This window comes from Sarcophilus harrisii, chromosome 2, assembly GCF_902635505.1.
Source record: "Sarcophilus harrisii chromosome 2, mSarHar1.11, whole genome shotgun sequence".
Taxonomy (NCBI): Eukaryota; Metazoa; Chordata; class Mammalia; order Dasyuromorphia; family Dasyuridae; genus Sarcophilus; species Sarcophilus harrisii.
The window spans coordinates 227,528,918-227,546,198 of NC_045427.1; the positions used below are offsets into that span (position 1 = coordinate 227,528,918).

The 17,281-nt window shown below is 40.0% G+C and overlaps 1 protein-coding gene across 2 annotated transcripts; it reads right to left on the reverse strand.

Annotated features, from left to right (window-relative positions):
* Positions 1 to 2,599: 2,599 nt before the first annotated feature.
* SALL4 (spalt like transcription factor 4) lies at positions 2,600 to 16,800 on the reverse strand. Of its 2 annotated transcripts, none has more exons than XM_023494517.2 (4): positions 15,654 to 16,800; positions 6,029 to 8,527; positions 4,548 to 4,849; positions 2,600 to 3,064 (listed from the first exon to the last, which is right to left on the reverse strand). In XM_023494517.2, exons 1-4 carry the CDS (start codon positions 15,886 to 15,888, stop codon positions 2,645 to 2,647), a joined length of 3,456 nt encoding a protein of 1,151 aa, XP_023350285.1. In that variant the 5' UTR covers positions 15,889 to 16,800; the 3' UTR covers positions 2,600 to 2,644. The 2 variants fall into 2 exon arrangements, with proteins under 2 accessions (XP_023350285.1, XP_012395146.2); XM_012539692.3 differs by having other exon boundaries at positions 6,119 to 8,527; positions 15,654 to 16,799.
* Between the last annotated feature and the right edge of the window lie 481 nt (positions 16,801 to 17,281).

Here is a 17,281-nt window from a genome sequence, read left to right on the forward strand (position 1 = left end):
CTCAAAGTTATTAATCTCTGCAAACCTTTTGATGGAGACAACTCCAGGACAACTTAACAGGATGCAAACCTGGCTGGTACCACCTCCCTTTTAAAAAAAGTCAAAAGGAAATAAAAGACCCATTGCAATATTAAGAACTTTAGAATACGATGATTTCATAGAGGCCTGGAGAGACTTGCATGAATTGATGCCAAGTGAAAGGAGTGGAACCAGGAGATTATTATACAATTAATTATACAAAGATCAATTCGGATGGACATGGCTCTCTTTAACAATGAGACGATTGAAACAATTTTCAATTATTCAGTGAGGGAGAAGCAGCTACACCCAGAAAGAGAACTATGCATTTCCACTGTTACTGTTTGCTAGTATTTGTTTTCCTTCTCAAATTTTCTTTCTAGATAAAGATTTTTCTTGTGCAAGATAACTCCCGTGTGTGTGTGTGCGCACGCGCACACACATTAGATTTAACATTCTACCTGCCATCTAGAGTAAATGGTGGGGGAAAGAGTGTAAAGTTGGAACAGATTTTGCAAGGGTCAATGTTGAAAAATTACCCATGCATAGTTTTGTAAATAAAAAGCTATAATAAAGTAAAATAAAGTGGAGAAAGGGAAAAAAAAAAAAAAACCCACTGAAGGTCAACTTAGAGAATGGTTCAACAGAATCCTATTGTGCCCTGAGAAACAGAAAAGAGCAGTTTCTGAGAAACCTAGAAAGATTTATATGAACTGATACAGACTAAAGTAGAGCAACTTTGAAGACTTAACTGATCCAATGCAATGCACCATTACTCTTCAGAGGTATACCATGGATAAAAATGATTAGATTCAGGGGTACAAATTGAAACATTTTTAAACAGAGCAAATATGTAGAATTGTTTTGCTCATTTATTATGTGTTATAAGGGTTGGTTTTCATTTTTGGAAGTTGGAAAAAAAAATTAAATGCAAATACTTATTAACTCATTATAGAAGTAATCTGACTATTACTATCAGTTCTGTGGCTCAAGACCTTAGAAGTTTCCAAAACCATATTTATAAGGTCCTAAACATGTTATTCAACAATGGCTTACTGTGTAAATTAAATAAGTATTTTTAAGCAACTGGAAAAATCTCCATACTACATGAAAAAGCCATCCCAAGTTTATTTTCCAAAAAAAAAAAAAAAAAAAATCCAACAGAAACACATCAGCAGGTACACAAAATGACAATTTCTCCGCAGGTCATACATTCAACAAGCCAGAAAGAAGCTTGACAAAGACATGCCTTTGGCATCTTTTTTTTGTAACAATATCCCTTCACAGTGTAAACAAGTACTGTTGTGTTCTCTCACAGATTCAGGAGGAAAGGAAGGCACAACTTGGCAAAAAGATCATATGCAATAATGATCAGGTACACAACCCGATTTATACAAATTACAAGTAATCCACATTCAGCTTCTGGCCCTTCTACAGTTAAGGGATAGCACTAAATTTTTTCCCTTAAAAGTCAAGGGTTTCCTTTCTTTCCTTCCAAGAGTCACTTTATAGTCATGTTTAATCTTTAACTTTTGAAAATTTTTTTTTAATTACATATACAAGAGGGATGAAGTCCTTCAAGTTCAGTTGCTCCCACCATATATCAGCTTGCCGTCTGTTAGTGCATGGGAACAAGTTTCGTTCAGTGGTCACGTTTATAGAAAAATAGATACTACAAGCTACAAAGGGGGGAAAAATGAGGTAGATAAATTAAAGCCCAAACTCCAGGATTCTTCTCTCCCATTTACATAAACTACCCAATACACATGAATCCTTATTGACCTTGGTGTAAGTTAACAATGAAATTAATGACAGAAACTGGGAATGCTGTTCCCTCCTTCCCCTCCCTCTTCCCCCAAAGCAAGCACTGCTTAGTTGAATTAAATCACCTGAGAGCCCCTTATCCGGGGAGGGAGGAGGGAGAAGATGCAGAGAATTTTTCCCTTCAGTGTTTGGCAAAATTATAAAGTGGTAAGAGAACCTGAAGAGCTAGCTTTGGCACTCTTGGGGTGCTAGCTGAACTGTTCTTAAATAAGCAGCAACCAACACATAACAGTAAATTCCTTAGGGAATGAACAAGTCCAGTAAAGAAAGGCCTTTCCTTGTTTCAGATGCAAAGGTTGAGTCTTCATTCTGCAACCTTAGTTTACAAAATGAAAAAAAAAAAAAAAAATACATTCAAGAAGTGAGAAAAACCCCACATAAGTCTAACTCTAAAAAAGGATGGCAGACCTTCTACAATGTTTACCCGCATAAACAGTAGCCCATGTAAAGTTTTTTTCCATTACTGCTCAGGGTTGTCTTCTTTCACTTCAATGACAACAAGCAGCAATGGAGGTAATACTAATCTTTGGATGTATAACTCCTATAGCTTGTAATAGAACTATAGTTTAAATAACAAGGCTACTTTGCAAGACCCGCATCTTTCCAAATAGAATAACTCCTATTCTGTGTTTTTCTTTTTTTTTGCAAAGCAACACCATGATTGTAGAGCTGCCCAGAGTATAAAGACAACTACAGTCATTTGCACATAGATCGTAAAAACAAAACAAAAAATCCCAAGAAGTTGGATTGGAATATTTTTTTTAAAGTGTATATTTGCTTCGCCTGCATTCTGGCTTCCTTTTTAGCTGACTGCAATCTTGTTTTCTTCCAGAAAGTGAGGGAATTGATGTTTTGGGACACTATCAGTAGCATTAGCTTTCTCCATAACATCAGGGTTAATCGCAGACTGTGACCCATCTATCTTGGAGACGGGAGCATTATTCATTACAGATCCTCCACCGCTGATAGGAACTGGTAGGGCAGGGATAGGACCACTTTGAATCACTGATATCTCATTAGTCTTCATCGCCAAGCCATTGTTAATCACAGCTGCATACTGGTTCCAAACTGTGGGGTCAAGATTCACTGCAGGAGGGACTATATCCTTTGGAAACATCTCAGATACTTTCTTGACATCATTACCCAGCAATGCTATGTTATCAATAGACAGTCTCCTTCCACGTCGAGCAGAGTTATTCCACATGTGAGTTCCAACGTGGACCTAGTGAAAGAGAAAAGGGATTAATTCCCTAGATGCTCCACAAATACACAATGTAGGCATATTAAATTGGTTAAGATTAAATTGGGTTGGGGGGAGAGGGTAATCACAATCAAAATCTCACTTAGGAAATGAAATTGTGAAACAATTTCAAGTATATGATTCAGGATCATAAAATGTTTCACAATCTAGAAGAGCACTTTCAAATCCCTCTCCCTCCAATGACAGAGCTAGTTTGTTGGTTTTGGCACTGGTTGAAAGGATTATTCTGGCTATACCACCTAACCTACACACCAGATTTGTCAGGCTTCTAGTCTGTAGTCAAGACCTGACATCTAATCTGACCATTTCTGGTTTAGGAGGAAAAACACAAGATCCTTTAAGAAGAGGCTGGGAGTCTTTGTGATTAGGCTTTGGAAGAGAGAAAGGGAGAATAAAACAGACCAAACATTAGAAAGGGACTATAAATGATATATATATATATATATATATATATATATATATATATCAATCATTATATATATTATTACTTTATATATATTATTACTTTATCTCCAAGACTAATAAGGAATCCCAAGTCTACTTAGCCAGCTCTAATCTCTCCTTACTTCCAGGCTTGCAGTTTCTACTGCAAGGACAAATCAAAATGGATATCTTGTAAGTTTTAAGTCACATTTCCAAAAACTTATCTCTCCCTCTTCCCACTTTGTCCTAACTTCCCTGTTACTGTCTAGGGTACCCATCATAGGTGTCAACTTAAAATTTTCATTGTCTTTCATTGTCTTACCATATCCAATCTGTTATAAAATCCTATCGAGTTTGCTTTTCTAATACTGTGCATAAGCCAGGGTATGGGTCTTCATTACCTTACTCATACCAGTTCATTCCCCTGGCCTCAAGTCTCTAAACTAGTCATCTTGTATTCAGCTCCAAGTGAATGACCTTCCTAAGCATTTCTGACAATAAGCGCACTTTGCTTTCCTTCCCCCAATTCAATAAACTCTGATGGCTCCCTATCACCTATAGGATCAAATTTGAACCATTAGGGCTTTTTAAAGCCCTACATAAAAAATCCTCCCCATCCTTGCCACCTTTTTCAGGCTTCTTACAATTTACTTCATCCTTCACATACTCAACCTGTAACACTGGTCTTGCCTTGCTGTTCCTTACACAAAAAATTCCAAATTTCCTGCATCCCAGATTTTTCACTGGTTTGTCCTCTACACAGTTTTCCTGGACCCTCACCTCCTAATAAGGAAGCATGTTCCAGACCTTTCTGATGCCAGAAATTTCCTTCCGAGATTATATCTAGTTTATCTGGTATCTTAAATTGCATGTACCCTCCTCCCAAAGAATATTAAGCTCCTTGGGGGACAAGGACTAATTTTTGTCTTTGTATTCTTAGCACTTGGAGATGCTTACTGAATTAACTTGACTTACTTCCCCCTATTTCCCTTCACTTAAAATACTTGAAGGATTTATTTACCTTCAAATTTCCTTTAGTTGTAAAGGCCCTTCCACAAATGGTACATGCAAAAGGCTTTTCACCAGTGTGAGTACGCTCATGGATCTGAAGAGCACTGGCTGATGAGAAGTTCTTTCCACAAGTGTTACAAATGTGCTGCTTGGCAGTGCGCCGAGGTGGGGCCACTAGCAAAGGTGCTACCCCTGGAGACAGGGCAGGAGATCCAGGAAATGGGCTATTGCTAAGGGGCCGTTCTCCAGGAGCTTCAGCTTTAATCAGGGCTGGTGGCACTCTGACAAAGGTAGTAGGAACGCTACCTCGACCTAAAAGACAAGAAAATTCAACACATTACATACATGATTTTAAAATTGCCAAGTACCACCCTAGCTTATGCTAGTTTAATAATGGTCTTCAAGGGGCAGCTAGGTGGTACAGTAGATGGTGCACCAGCCCTGAAGTCAAGAGGATCTGAGTTCAAATCTACCCTCAAGACATTTAACATACTCTCCTAGCTGTGTGTCCCTGAACAAGTCATAACCCCAATTGCCTCAGCGAAAAAAAGATAAATGGTCTGTAAGTCTAAGTGCAATATTAAGAAAACCCATGCTTTCACATTTCTTAAGTGTTTCAATTCTAATAAATGTTTAAACCTCGATTTTACAAATTAAGAAACTGAAATCAGGTTAAATGACTTTTCCAATCACTAAATGAGCTAAGCATTGAAGGCAAGATATCATCCTAGAACTTAAATTACGTAAAACATTTGCCTGGACTCGGGTCTACTGGCCCTATTATGTAGAACTGGGATCAACTGGTATATTTGGAAGAAAAGGAAGATTGAACAGTGAAGAAGTATGATAGCAGAGTACCAAAAAGCTAAAGTCAAGAGACCTGGGAACAAATTTTACAAATATTGCCTCTGAGATCATGGAACAAATTTATATTCCTCCAATATGCCTTGATAAAAAGCACAAACTCTTGGGGACCACACATTAACCAACTTCTCCCAGGATTGCTGGGGAAAATGAGGTCATGGTGGAATAGGATAGGACAAAAATCTTACTTAGAGGACATACTTTGCATGTAAAAAGTATGCATTATAAAATTTAAAGCCCTATAAAAAGACCAGCTATTATTATTTTAATACTTAAAAGTACTAATATATGGCTCTCCCCTAAAAAATTTTGCCTTTAATTAAAGGCAAAATGACTGATTGCTTGATAAGTTCAGGGGCTGGCAAAGAATTTTTTTTTCCAGTTTTAAGCATAATAAAAAAAAATCTTTTTAAAGGTAAGAACCATTCTTGGGTTATTAAGAAAACAAAAAAAAAAAAAACAAGAGTAGGACAAACTCAAGTCAGTTTGCCAATACTCATATAGTTGGAATTCCTATCCAAGTATGGCTAGGAATATATGACTTCATGTGGTCCCTTAAGAGATTTAGTGACTGATATTCTTCTATAAAATGGTGTTTTTTCTCCCTATGCAGCAGCAAATACCTACCATACTCCCCATTTGCAAAATTTAACCCAGGCTCTTCCTTGATGACCTTTCGGCCAATATTGGCATAAGTTAAATCCAAAGCACCATCACCTTCAGTTTCTGCTGGAGGGTTTTCTGGTCCTTCGCTCTTATTTCCCATGTCATCATGATTGATCAAGCCAGGTGACTTGGACCTAATACTTTCAGCTTGACTATTTGCTGGAGATAATGCCTGGAATGATACAGACTCTGGACTTCGGCCATTTTGATAATCATGATCTCCTATTATGGATGAAGAATCATTGGTCATGCCATCACTTTCTGCAGAACTTGACTTCAGGCTACTCTGCCTTTGAAGACTCAAAGATGGACTGCCCATTTTCCCTGAGGCTTCCAATACAGAGATGCCAGTAAAGCCCACAGTGGGCGTTTCTGACTGATTATCATTAAGGGGAGTAGAGGGTTTAGAGGAACCACTAGGAGGATCTTGGGAGTCCAAGTCTTCCATATCAACAATGCTTTCAATGGTCTCATCAATGCAACTGGCAATGACATCCTCATTTTTCTCACTGATAACAGCTGGATCCATCTCAACATGGTCACAGGAATTCTCAGACATAGGGGTATTAGGAATCTGGCCACCCATGTGCATTCGGATATGTTGCTGCAACACTACAGCATTGGTAAATTTCTTTTGGCAAATGGGACAAGAATGTTGCATTTTTAAAGGGGTGTTAGCTCGGTGAACTCCATAATGAGTCTTAAGATTGCCTTTTGTGGAGAAGGCCCTTCCACAGATCTTACATTTGAATGGTCTCTCCCCGGTATGAGTGCGATAATGCATTTTCAAAGAGCTTGTGCAGCTTAAAACTCGATGACAAATGATACATTCATTGGGATCACTGGTAACCTTATCAATATTTTCTACCAGCTGTTGTAACTTCAAAGTCTCAGACCCCTGCTCAGTGGCCCCACTACCGGAGAACCCACTAATACTACCAGCTTGTGGGGAACTCAAGCTGTGCTCTGTCCCAGATTCATTACTGGCCACACCAGATGAGGTGGAACCCCCTTCACTCTCTGGGGAAGGCCTAGATGATAGATCGTTGGAAAAAGCACCAAGAGAGTCTTTGGGGGTCAGACTTTGAGGTAAGCCTAAGGAAAGAGTCCCAGTAGTCAGGGGAGGTTTGCTGTCCACCATCATATTTGATTCATCCATGGGCACAGGTATTCCACATGAGATCCCACTGGTACTTGTCAGGTTATCCAGGTGTTCAGGGACTGGATGGGGATTCATTTTTATCTGGGGATATTTGTCCTTATGGCGCTGGAAGTGAACCTTCAAATTCCCCTTAGTGGTAAAGCGATTGCCACAGATATTACATTTGTACGGTCTCTCCCCAGTATGGGAACGGAGATGAATTTGCAAGGCACTGTCATTTCCAAACACCTTGCCACAGAACTTGCATTTGTGCTTGAAAAAGGGCTCCTCAGCATTTGGTTTACTTTCAGAAACAGTAATGTTGGGAGGTTTCCCCTTCCCTTTCTTGGATGGGTCTAACACAGAAGACACTGAAGACGCAGGAGGGAATGGGTTCTGGAAAAGAACTGAGCCTGATGATTGAGGTAGTAAAGGATTTGGAAGTCGAGACATTGCATTAGGAAGGATCCTATTTGCATCAGACTTTAAAGAGAAAGATGGTAGTCCAGAGGTCACTGAACCAGCAGTTGGGATGCCTATATTGGCATGAGGTAGTTTGCCTTGTTTCAAGGATTCCAGTGACAGGCTCTGGCTGCCAGCCTTTTGTCCAACTAAGGCCAAAGCAGTAGAGAGATGCTGAGACATATGAGAGCCCAGGGTTTTCAAAGGGTCAGAACCATGAGATACTGATGCATGCTGGCCACTGGTGGCCATCATGGTCATCTGCACACGGATCTGCTCAGTAAGCTGGATTTGCTGAAGCTGTTGTTGCTGCAGACTCATTAGCTGTTCCAAAATCATGGGGAAGGCGCTAAAGCCCTGGACTGGTAAAGATACAGCATCAGCACTCCTCTGATTCACAGCTACCTTGGTCCCTCGTAGTGTTTGTAAAGTCACATTAGTGTTGGGAACTTTGCCTTTTGATAAATAGTTTATCCCATGAGGTGTAGAAGGGGTTGTAGGCTCTGTTTTGAGAAAGGTTCCTGCCTCCACACCAGACTTATCTTTCTTGTCCACAGAACCAGTGCAATTCTTTGAACGACTGTCTTTATTGCCATGACTTTCCAAACGATCAATTGGAAAATTCTCTGATGGGGCCGGAGTTACTTCTGATAAGACTTCAGGAGGTGTTGTCTCCTCACTATCATTCATGATTAAGACAGGTGGATTTTTAGTGCAATTTTTCTTATGTTCCAGGAATTCGGAAAGGCTGAAGAATTCTGCACAGCATTTCTCACAGATAGTAGTTTCCTCAGTTCGACATCGTTTAACCCTTCCCCTTACTCCCTCTCCATCTCCAGGGCAGTTTGGTAGACCACCTGAGAAAGAAAAAAAAAATATAAACAAAACTACATTCTATCCAAATGCAGGGGTGAACCTGAAAAAAAGTGAAGTTCCCCCTATTTATTTCACTTGTTGAGAATTTTCCCCATTTTCAACCATTCATGGGGGAAATTACTGAATGTGTATCCACAATATGGTATTTTCACCTTTTGCTGTTGGCTTATTTTCTTTGATTTATTTTTTCTTGTGCAGCATGACAAATGTGGAATTATGTTAAGAACTGCACATATTTAATCTATGTTGGATGACTTGCTGTCTAGGAGAGGTGGTGAAGGGAGAAAAATGTGGAACACAAGGGTGAATGTTGAAACTATCTTTTGCATGTGTTTTGGAAAATAAAGAGCTATTATAAAAATAAAAAGAATGAAAAAGAAAAATTTCCCCATCCAGGGGGCAATTAAATAGGCAGGGGGTAGAGCAGATAGTAATGGGGAAAGCCCCAGAGTCTAAAACTGGACAGCATGAGAAATTACATGTTTCTTGTGAGCATATAAAGTTCTTAGCATAGTTCCTGGCACATAGCAGGCCTGCCTACTGTCCTCATACTCACAGCTGCAAACAGCTAGGAATCAAGAAGTTAATATTTGAGTGAATTCATAGAATGGGCAATTAACCTTAAGACAATTCATAACTGGTCAGACTTTCAGTCAGATACAAAATAAAATCATTTCATTTGTACAATAAAGTCTGTCCTCACCTACTACGAACAGAAACTGGTTTCCAAATGTTTGCCCCACAGTTCAGCTCCCTTAAATTAGACCTCAGCTTTTAACAGCATTCGTGAAGATTCTTTACAGCTGTATTCAACTTATGTAGCAGGTTACTTGCAAACATAATACTCTTAAAATTAGCAACTCTGGTTGAAAGACTTTCATATTCATCCCCTTAACAGGAAGCCTCTAGAACAAGTAAAAGGTTTCCACTCTAAAAGACTCCAGCCTTGGAGTTCTCATACAAAACAGGAGTTGACATTAGCTAGAGCTAGATCTAGGAACCTATAAATTAAAGATAAAGGAATTCAAATTAAAGTTCAAATGCCACCTGTTTAACCTCAGTAAAGTCCTAACATCTGAGACTTACTAAGTCTCTCCCAGATCCTTTCTACTCTAAATTCCATGAAAACCCAGCCTTGGTAAGTGTTTATTGAAGTATATATTGAAGTATATTGAAGGACTGTCACCAAAGAGGTAAGAACATTATTTCTTTCCATCTTCTCCAATTCTTTTCCATTTACAACAAGCATTTATATGATACTGACCTTGGGCCAAAGATTTTTTTAAAAATCTGATTAAAAAGCCTGTCTTTCCAAGACCCTCCACGGATGTTTTAAGGTCTACAAGTCATTCTCCATTTTTTCCTTATTCATCTATCTATACTACCAATAATCTATGTGCCTCCTCCAGGCCATTGCAATAGCCACTTGAAGGACAATATGCTAAGTCTCTCCCCATTTCAATTCAGAGGATTCAACTGTCAAAATGAGCTTCCTAACAGATCTGATATCACCTCTTTACTCAAACTAGTGGCTCCCTAACCACTAAGAGCAAATATAAAATCCTATTCGGTGTTAACCTGACCTACCTTACATCTCTTCTCCCCGCCCCCCCCCCTTTTATATATTCTTTTTTTCCAATGACACCGGCCTCTTTGAAGGTCCTTATAAGAAATTTCATCTCCCAACTCTATGCACATTCATAAGTTTTCTTCCACGAAGAGAAAGCTCTCTCCCAATTTCCTTCAAGTCCCATGTTCTTTAAGAAGCTTTCCCCAATTCCTCTTAATTCTAGTGCCTTGCAAGGATGAATTTTACCTTTCTTTGCCTTTCCAGTGACAACCACATAGTAGGTGCTTAATAAATTGCTCAGGCCAAGGACAGTGAATGGCTAACAGAGAACCAAAGACAGAGAAATAGTTCCCTTGATTTATAGTTAGACCACCTAAAACATTTACTATACTACCTGACTTGAACTCTTTAAGAAATCATTAGCAGTAACATCATACTTGACAGTCCTTAAACTTCAATAGAGGGGTTTTACTTGTATACAAAGCAAACCTGTGAAGCCTGTCTATATCCAAGATCACTTCTGTCCAAATACTCTATCAGTGTTTGAAGTAACAAGAGGGGCCTTGGAAGAATATCCATGCACTAGGGTTAACCTTTTACAAAAAAAATTTTTTTTTACTTCTGCACTGTTTCCCCATTTCTTCACCTCCCCGAATTTCAGGAATGTTATCTCTCAGCATCTAGGTATCCAATAAGTTAGAGGAATGCCTGACACCCAGCAGGGGTTTTAGATTCAATCACTGCCAAGTGGATAGAAAATAACCTACTATTGTAAGCAAACCTTCATCCTATTCAATACTAGATGAAATACTAGGAAATTGTAAACAGTATCTTGACTGCATTTTAACTTATCTTCTCATTTGTTTCTATAATAACAATGAAACTGTATTGAGTAGATTAAAAAAATAAAACCCATAATCAGCTCTCCTAAAAATAAAAGGGTAATTATGTTTTCCCTCTTTAAAGTTACAAAGCAGAGAAACCCTCTTAAGTGATCAGTATGAGAGAAACCCTCTTAAGTGATCAGTATGATAAGATTCTAGGACATAGTTCAATCTGAAACTCATTTAAAGATCAGGATTAAAATTCAAGAGGAAGTTATTCTAGAATGGGCAAAGGAGATTTACCAACTTTTAAAAGAACACCAACCAAACACTAATACATATTCCAAAATTTAGGTTCTATTCACTGTCACTGCTGCTCAAACCTTAGTTTAGATGGCTTACTAGTTTCCTTTCTGGTTCTCAACCATTTTAAATCAAAGACTATGTTATTAGAAGAAGGCAAACCAAATTATGAGGATATCAACTACACTTAAAAATTCTTGGGGATGGTGAGAAGGTATGTTAGACACAAAGTTTTTCAAGATTTTTATAATTATGTTTATATTATAATTATAATCATTAGCAACCAAAGATAGCCAATTATGGTGTGATTGTAGCACACTTATATAGCACCTAAAATGTATCAAATACTAAGTTTAGAGCTTTACAAATATCACGGTTGATCTTCCTCAAACTGAGAAAACTACTACTATGCCCATTTTACAGTTAAGGAAACTGAGGCTAACTAGTCTTTCTCCAAAACCGAGACTGCAAGATGATACAATTCATGTTCATTTTGATAACTACTCAATCTTTGTTAAAAAGAGAAGCTTCTTTTGCTTATGGAAGAGGAAGAGATTGGGTAAACCAATTTGACATAGAAAACAAAAAATTCCTTTTAAAATCAGAAAGCTACAAGGTACAATCTGTGTCCCAAATATCCAAGCAACACTAAACTTGCTACTTGTGGACCCTTCAAAATCTGTTTCTCCCATCTGTAACCTAAGTACTAGATGATCTGTGGTTCCACCTAGGTCTAAATCTAAGGAATTATTACTCCATTCTCTCCCTGCCTGTTTCTTGCTATAGTATTTCACATGAGTAAACAGTCAAAGTTATTTACTTCACTATATGCAAAAAAAAAAAAAAAAAAAAAAAAAGCTCATCCTGAAATCACCAAGAGAATGAGCAAGAAAACTAACATCAAGATATTTGTGCGAATTTAGGGTTAGGGTTAGTTAATACCAGCTCCCCCCAAATTCTAATTTTGATGGGCACTAAGACTATTTCAGTTCCAAGTATGACATATACCCTCAAAGTCTATAAAATAGAAAAGGGTAAGATTATTACTTTTTAACACTGTAGTTGCACAGGGGAGGTGCAACTACAAATGGACAGAAAGAATATATGGAATTGGAATATATGGAATTGGAAATTAGTCAATATATTATACACAAAGTATCTTTTCAAAGTAGTTGTCAAAGCTATGCTTGTGAGAGGCAGCACACATTTTGCAATGCAAAACTTTTTTAAGTGGTCAAATAGAAGTCAAGCATCAAGTTAAGAAATATGCATACTTCTTATCCCTCCTCCCCTCAATGCCATTCTGAAAATTTAAACTGAATCCAACAGTTATCTACTGAACAGAAGCTTCCAGTAACTTTTCCAAGCTTCATAAGCGCCTCCCTTAAAGCTTCATATCTCCAGTAAGTTTTGACTTAATGTGGGAACTATGAAATCGTACTATCGTTCTATGATTTTTTTTAATTCTCAAAATTTAGGTAGCCTGTAATTTTTGGTAATCCAATATGGCACAATGAGCATTTTAAACCCTTTAGAGAAAATGCTAATTTTCAGTATGTAGCATTATTCCTCGGACCACCTGCTGGTTTTTTGATCTGCTAATTGATTGTCCTGCTTCCAAGCCCATTTTCTTCCCAAAAATGGCATTGTTTTCAGAGGTGGGTCTCAAATTGCCTTGCAAATTAGGTGGACCCAACCTTAAACACATACACACCTAGGCCCCTACCTCAGTCATAACCAGAGTAGAGCATCGATGCCATTTTAAAATATTTTGTTCTAACTATTTAAACATCATTTTCTTCGATGGTTAACAAATGTCTTCAAAACAGATCTGGGAATTTAAAAGTCCTCCAAATTCCAACTAGAAGAGAAACCCTTTCTCCTAAATAACAAAAATTATGCTTTTCACGTTGAATCCCCTAAGTTTCTGTCTAGCTTACAAGAAAGCTCAACCTCGCTGCAAAAAGATTGTAGCTTGTGGAACGCAGGACTAAGGAGGGTTCTACCACTGGGGAGGAGGGAAGCAAGTTGAACCCCAGATGAGGCTGGAGGCTTCCTCAGCTGCGCAGGTTTACCCAAACTACTTCAAAAAACAGGATGAGGTGTGGGTTACCTGAGGAAAGATGATGGGAAGAGGGGATAGAGGACGGCGGTTTTGGGACTGATGTTAAGCTGAACTCTAGATGGCGCCAGCTAGCAGCTGTTTTTACCGGAATACAGTACATGGAGCAATTAATAAAACCCTAAATGAAGTGCAAACTTGCTTCAGATTAACAAAGACCTCCCATACAAAAGTGAGAACACCTCGGGGTACTTTAAGACAATAATGGCCCGAAACTTAGCCGTCTTTGAAAATATGATTTTTTGAAAGGAGTTCAAGTTTTACTCCCAACTTTTGCTCTGAAATAAGATACTTCAGAATATTCAGGTAAGTCTTTCTTAGGTAAGAAAATTTGCTATTTAGCCAACTCCTTTCCCCACCCCCAAATCAAGCGTGCAGCCCCCAACGTTAACCCTTTTGTCTTTGGTTCGTCCCTAGAGGCAGCTCTCCAGCAGTGGGCTGCGATTTACATGTGGAATCATCACCTCCGCCCCCCAACCTAACCGAAGGCACAAAGGAAAAACAGTCATGCATTAAACATGGGATTTATTGCCTTCTGGCCGAATCCAAGATTCCCCAGTCACCAAGTCCCCAAGACCCTCTCCCACACTTCATTTTATTCCCCCTCTCCCCCCCGCCACCTAAAAAGCCCATACAACCCAGTGTGCGCATGTAAACGATCAAGGGCTTTAGGACTAGGGTTAGTCAAAAAAAAATAAATTAAAAATAGGAGGAGTGAATTTGGATCACACAAGATAACTAGCTTTAAAGCTAGTTGCTTTTTAAAAACGTACAACCAAATCCCTCCCGGGAGGAGGGTGTGGCTGTTAACTAACCCATTTTAACTATAACTATTTCAAGAATGATTAATTGGGAACCAACAGAAATTCCAGTTGCTCTTCAAATATCTATGGGTCGAGATTGGAAATTAGGGGCCCAAGACCTCTTCGATCTTCACCCCAAACAGCTGCTTTCGGTGTTTAGAAATTAGTTTATGAGGAGACCCCAAAACTCTAGCAGTAGCTGGGCAACCACCACACACACAATCGGAGACAATTTGGCGGCGAAGGAGAGGGTGAGAATGGGGAAGGAAAGAAATGGAGATAGTGGAGTTTGAATATTTAAGTCATTTGGAACAGCAAAAAAACTTTCCACCTCTTAAGTCCGGGACGCGGAAGGTCGAGGTGGGGGGGGGGGGGGGGGGGGGGGGGGGGGGGGGGGGGAGAAATCGGAGAGAATTGGAAAAGAAGGATCTGGGTAAAGAGATCCGTCAGCTTCGAAAGGGACACGAAAACGAAAAGACCAACGACCAACTCCCCACTCCCCAGTTCTCAGTTCCTCCACCCCGCCCCAGTCATCTTTTTCCCCTCCCTCCTGACCTCTCCGTGTCGCCATCCCGCCCCCACATTGTGGGGACCCAGCGTTAGAGGGCAAAACGCCCTCAAAAACTAAGTCTTCCCTCAGACTTCCCTCAAGAAAAAGCTTCAAGTCGTTGGAGTTAACTCCGAAAAAAAGAGTGATCTAATGCCACACAAACCACCCATTAAATGCCCGGACCCCATTAGCTCACCGCGGGTTATTTTAGGAAGTCGGAAATCAAAGATGGCTGGAGGTCAGGCTACAAAGGTCCGGGGTGACCGCGATAGCCCGGAGGTGGGGGGGGGGGGGTAACAAAGCAATAGGTTGCACCCCCTCACCTCTTCCCTGGCTCCCAAGGGGAGGGTGATCTCAGTAAGCTTATCCCGAGAGTTCCCAACGCCCCCGGGGAGCTAAGAGGTCAGGGGTTCTGTGCCTCCTGCACCCCCTCAACCCCACCCTTGGCCCTGGATGGAGGTGGGCGACTAGACCCGAATAGGTCGCGTGCGCAACAGTTCGTATCCCCCCGGGGTAAACCCCGGGGGGGGGGGGGGTGGGGGGGTGAAGAGAAGAGCGAGGATAGGAGGAGAGGGAAGAGCAGAGCCGGGGACCTACGATAGTTGCAAAGATGATGGAAGATCTCTATCCCCGAGACAGTTTTTAAAAATCCACCCTAAATTGTCCCAAACACAAGAACTGTTTCTCCAGTTGCCGAAAAGTCTGGGAGAAAATTACATGGGGAAGTGTCCGATTTTAATATTTTCTTTTTCGCCCAAAAATACAAGAAACAAGAAACAAGTGTAGGGTGCTGAACCCAAGACAATACGAGAGAAACATAAGCTGAAGCCCCGAGGAGCCGCCCCTACTCCCAGAGCCGCTCCCGGTCTCCGTCCCTGGCCGTCGACCAAAGTTAGAAAGTGACCCAGAGAAGCCCACTTCCCCTGACCACTCACCGTGCTCTGCCGCTACGGCAGCTGGGGTCGTAGCTGAGGAAGCGGCGGCGACCGAGGAGCAGGCTGCCGCATCTGGAAGCTGCTGAGGTTCTTCGGAAGAGTTGATGTGCTGGGGTTTCGCCTGCTTGCGTCTCGACATGGTTCGAGCATCGGGAGCAAAATTGAAGCAATTATTTTCCCCTTCACAACAAATTCCTAGAGTTGGGAAATAACCCCCTTCGGCCGGAACGCGCATGTCAGAGTAATTATGATTATCAATAATGCATTGCGATTTATCATGAGCCCTGACAGCTGATTGGCCTGGATCCAAAAGCTCACAGATTATTTAAATAAGCCCTCATTGATCAGGGTGGGGAGGGGGATTGTGGGTTTTGTAGTCCGGCTCCTGAACGGATCTCTTTGCCTGCGACAAAGGCTTGAGTATTGAGGGAGTTAAGCTAATTAGCATGCATGTTCAGATTGGCTCCTGAGACTTAATGAAATTCGAGGGGACTCGTTTCGGTACCCCATGAAAATATACACACGCATTCAAACATTTGTTTTTCCCAATGGGGACTTAAAGATAGCTCTGTGTCTGGCGCTATTTTTAGTGGCGTCCTTTAATTAATGTTTTGCAAGGGTAAATTAGCAAAGCTCGGACCATCAAATGGACTCCTTCAGGCTCCTTTTTAGAAAGGTTATAAGTCTAAGGGGGAGGGGGAACGTTCTGTTTAGGAGACTAGTTATCACCAGGCGTCGGTTTTGATGTGATCAATTTATGAACTTAGTTTCGGGATGAGTGCCTTAGTCCTGAGTGTAGTCGTTCTCAATTAATGTCCCCCCCTTTTTTTTTCCCTTAATCCCCGCCCCCAAAATAAACAGCGATAGGGGAAGATATGTATTCGTGTACCTCTTTTTAAATTTTGGAAGTATCTTTTCGGTCTCCAAAAATTGCTCCATCTAGCTGCTTCTTGCTCAGCAAAATGTTCTGGCGCCACAGGAGATGAGCTAGAGCTTAAAAGTTAACTAATAGCTACAATGACTTCTCTATTGAGTTCACACTCATAACGACTAGTTTTTTGTTCTAATGTCACCTTGATTTTTCTCTTTTAAAATGTTTCACTAATAAATTTATTAAATGAAGACAAGCTTCAATCAGGCGTTGTTAAAACGTGAAATAAAATTTGCAAGCAATTACTTTTCAGACTTCTTTTAGATGCCATAAAAGTCTAATCATTATTCTTTTTATTACAGAGACCAGTATTCATAGAAAAAAAATCCTTTCAAAAACTGTTGGAAATCTTATTTGCAACAGCAGCAATATCAAAACAGTAATTGAATATAGGTAATATGACTCCAATGTGGATTATGATTAATAAGCATTTTTGGATCTCCCCCCTTCAAAAAAAAAAAGTACAGCCTTTATCATGGAAAAGGTTCATAGTTCAAATGAGCCCACCAGCAATGCTGGGTTAGAAACTCTTATCATCCTGACACAATCAAACACCTTCTGACAACAGGAAGGTTCTGAGGATTGTTAATTATATATACATATTTTTCTTTACCATAATATATCACACTCCATTTAATGCCTTATATGTAGTTTGTACTCAATACATGCATGTTGAATGAATGACATTTCTTGCAGT